Here is a 3687-nt window from a genome sequence, read left to right on the forward strand (position 1 = left end):
GCATATGTTCAAAAAAAAATGATATTATATATACATGTCTTTTCTTTAGTTCTGAAACCTAAATATCAATTTTACTACATCAAACAGTACTTCTGGATCTCAATCTCAGCTATGCGAGGATCTTTTCGTGTACTATTATATTACAACGTGTAACTTAATAAACTTGTAAAAGTACGTACCAATATATACTTTCACCAAGTCTACTTTCAGTCAACTTTACTAGTCATCGATCCTATTAGAATATTTTCTAGGAAAAAATAAAAAAAAGCTTACTAATGCAAATTAAGGGTGTGTTTGGTGAAAATTTTGTTTGTGAATTTTTTATACTAAAAAAAACAATATACTTTTTGTTTTCTGTTTGATAGTTGATTTTGTTTTTATTTCTAAGTTAAATAAAACAAAAATATGTTTCGTAATTTTTTATTTATAGTATAAGAAAAAGTAAGGTGAGAGAAAAAAAAAACAAATAACATATATAAGTTATAATTTGATAGAGAGAAAACTACTAGCTAGCACGAGTGCCACCAAGATTTAATTACGACACATCATTTAAAAAAAAAATTATATTATGACACATGCGCTGTTTTTGAACAATTAAGTATTAAATATCCTCTACGGTTGTGCGATAATTATGGGCCTAACCCTTTGATTTGAGTAGCCATAACTACAAATATTAACTAATCATTCACACGAAGTAGGAATATATCATTTTCTACTTATCATGGTCTTCTCATCATTTGAGCTACACTTTTTATTTTTTGCTCTATCTTTCATCAAACCTTAAAAACTTCCACCATAATTAACACAACTTTGACGATTTTACAGTCTAAAAGTTTGACTTAACAAAGGAAAATAATAATAATAATAATAAGAAGAAGAAGAAATTAAAACAGCAGGAGCTCCAAAATATATAGTTGTGTTCTACGGAATATATATTATCGAAATTATACTACTCTTAGGACTAATCAGCTACACCTACCCACTAATGACGTTATTTTTCGTACTTTCTCATTGGTGATTATATTATATAATAGACTTTGAGCAATAAACTAGTACATTCCAGTAATTTAGGCAGACTGGACTGAGCTTAATTTATTTATTTTTGTTTTGTATATGATTTTTAATTGTTAAAAATGTACTATATATATAACAATACACGTTCCCTACCAATTATGTATAGTGCAGTAATTTTCTTATCCGTATAGTAAAAAAGAAAACAAAATGAAATTAATTTTCCGACTAAAACAAAAATTTTATTATCATATATATATTTAATCTCATCGCTTAGAAGAAAAGAGAAGACGAAGTGTAACTAATACAAAATTTTTTATACATTAAAAGATTTGGAGCCAAGTGAGAGTAAACGAATCACAAATCACACATAATCAACAATTAATTAATTAATTAATTAATTTAATTATAATGGATCAAAATTTTTTCAAAAAGAAAAATTATAATGGACCAAAATCATATATGTGACATTTTCGTATTATTATTATTATGAGATTAATAAGTAAAAAAAGAAAGAAAAAAACACGAGAAAACAGCAAAATACTAATTATTTTTATTATTTGTTTTTGAAATTGGGGAGGATGATTGAAACTTTTGGACTTTTTTGTGAGGAGATGTTATAATATGAAACTAATTAATAATATATACTTAATTATACATTAATTAATTAAGATATACGTACGTACGTATATATCCACATATACTAGCTGTAGCTAGAGACACGCAGTGAAGGGCAACGGACCCTCTCCCTCCGTCCAGCTGGCAGTGGTGGCACCGCCTTCAATGCCAAGCACAGTGGTCCAGCCACAACCATTCCAATAATTATGACACGCGCCGCCGTTAATAAGCTCCGGAAGTTCAATTTCTCCCCAAAAGTCGTCGTTATCGTCTGTATCGCCGCTATCAGGGGAGGCGTCCCTACTAATTAGGTTAATACTATCACCAATATCTTTATTAGTAGTACAACTCTCGTTGGACTTGACCGTTATAAGTTGGGCTGCCTTGGCCGCCGCGGCTTGAATATCTCTGGCCGTACACGTGGACGGTTTGGGGAGATGATCCACGTCTTCGGGGAAATTCAGGAGCGCTTTTCGGCCTTTGAGGCAGTAGGCTGCCACGTCATAAGCCTTGGCTGCCATTTCGGGCACGGGGAACGATCCAAGCCAAATGCGGGATTTCTTCCGCGGTTCTCGTATTTCTGAGACCCATTTCCCCCACCGCCTCTTCCGGACGCCGCGGTAGACTGGGTGGCGCGTGCCTCCACGCTGTTGTCCCTGATCTTCGGTTAGTGAGGCAATTGCGGTGGAGGAGGAGGAGGTTGTGCTGGTGGAGTCGTCTTCGGCGAATAGAGGTTGCTCCATGCTCAGTTGGGACCGGTAATGGTTTTTGTTTTGAGCGTGTCATCACATCTCATTAAATATACTATGAATTTTCTTTACCCATAAAAAAGAAAACGAGTACTATGCAATATTATTTGAAATTACGACTCTACCCTTGTTTACTTAAATTAATTTCACCAGTAAAACTTATGAAAATGACTACTTCATCGTCTTTTTCTTTTCTGTGTCTTTTTTCTTTTTTTTTGAAATAATCAGTTTATTTACTTCAGACTTTAATTAAGTACTAGTCATTAAATAATTTCTTTTTTTAAAAAAAAATATATTAATGAAGTTATTTTATTTTACGTTATTTAGTATAACGTAAAATTAAAAAAAAATAAAAAAATAACCATATCAAAAAAAAAAAATTAGGTGGAATACCAACAATATGGCTTGTTATGCTAGGATTTTTCTGTTCCTAAATTCTTAGGCGAAGGCGGTTGTGTTTTTCCTCTGGCAACTTGGCAAGGTCCGTTGATCCTCCTTGGACTTAGGTACTTGGTCGGGGTTTGTGGTGTTGCTACTATGATTATGTTTTTACTACTATAATTAGTCTTGTGTGAGATAATTTTGAATATTTTTTGTGTAGGTTACTGCGGTTAGTATTCTCTTGGTAATGTGATTTTGTTTAGTTTTGTATTGCGTTATTAATTCGTCATTTTTATTCTTTGATGACTCACCATCAAATTAATGTTTGACAATAACAAATTCTTTGCGACTATGAATTATTAGTGGTACAATGACATACCTTACAATAGTGAGTGCTCGTGCTTGTGTTTTTTGAGCAGTGAAGAAATATAGAGATATTCTTGATTCTGCAATTTTTTTTTTTATTTTGTTTTAGTTTTTTTTTTTTTGTCAAAAAAATCATAATTAATTGGCTCGTTTTTTTAAATTTTAATTTTAAGTGTGTTTCCCAAAAAAAAATATCCTAATTAAATATTGGACTATTATTTTAACTGATTGTAAACAAAGAAAACAAAAACAAATCTTAAGTATTTACTTATATGCTTTTAGTTTCTCTTTTATTTTTATTTATAAGAATATTTCATCACTCCATCTCTTATATGCATCTATGAATGAAAAAGCTTATGTCATAATTCATTAACTTTGTCGTGTGCTTTCTCTGGCCTTTTTGTTCTACGCCCATTTTTATTACCTCTTAGTATATACTCAAATAAATCCATGGTAAAATATCTGAAACTATCACATTAATTTTCTTATTTCAGTCTTGCTCGATCGGTAATATGTTTATGTTAAATATATATAGGTGAAGTTTAATTTCTTTTAATTACTC

General features: G+C 31.2%; 1 protein-coding gene across 1 annotated transcript; it reads right to left on the bottom strand.

Annotated features, from left to right (window-relative positions):
• Window positions 1–1542: 1542 nt before the first annotated feature.
• On the bottom strand, window positions 1543–3087 carry LOC115704832 (ethylene-responsive transcription factor ERF023). Its single transcript, XM_030632043.2, has one exon. The coding sequence runs from the start codon at window positions 2370–2372 to the stop codon at window positions 1725–1727; it is 648 nt and encodes a 215-aa protein (XP_030487903.2). The 5' UTR covers window positions 2373–3087; the 3' UTR covers window positions 1543–1724.
• Between the last annotated feature and the right edge of the window lie 600 nt (window positions 3088–3687).

This window comes from Cannabis sativa, chromosome 1 (assembly GCF_029168945.1).
Source record: "Cannabis sativa cultivar Pink pepper isolate KNU-18-1 chromosome 1, ASM2916894v1, whole genome shotgun sequence".
NCBI classification, from domain to species: Eukaryota; Viridiplantae; Streptophyta; class Magnoliopsida; order Rosales; family Cannabaceae; genus Cannabis; species Cannabis sativa.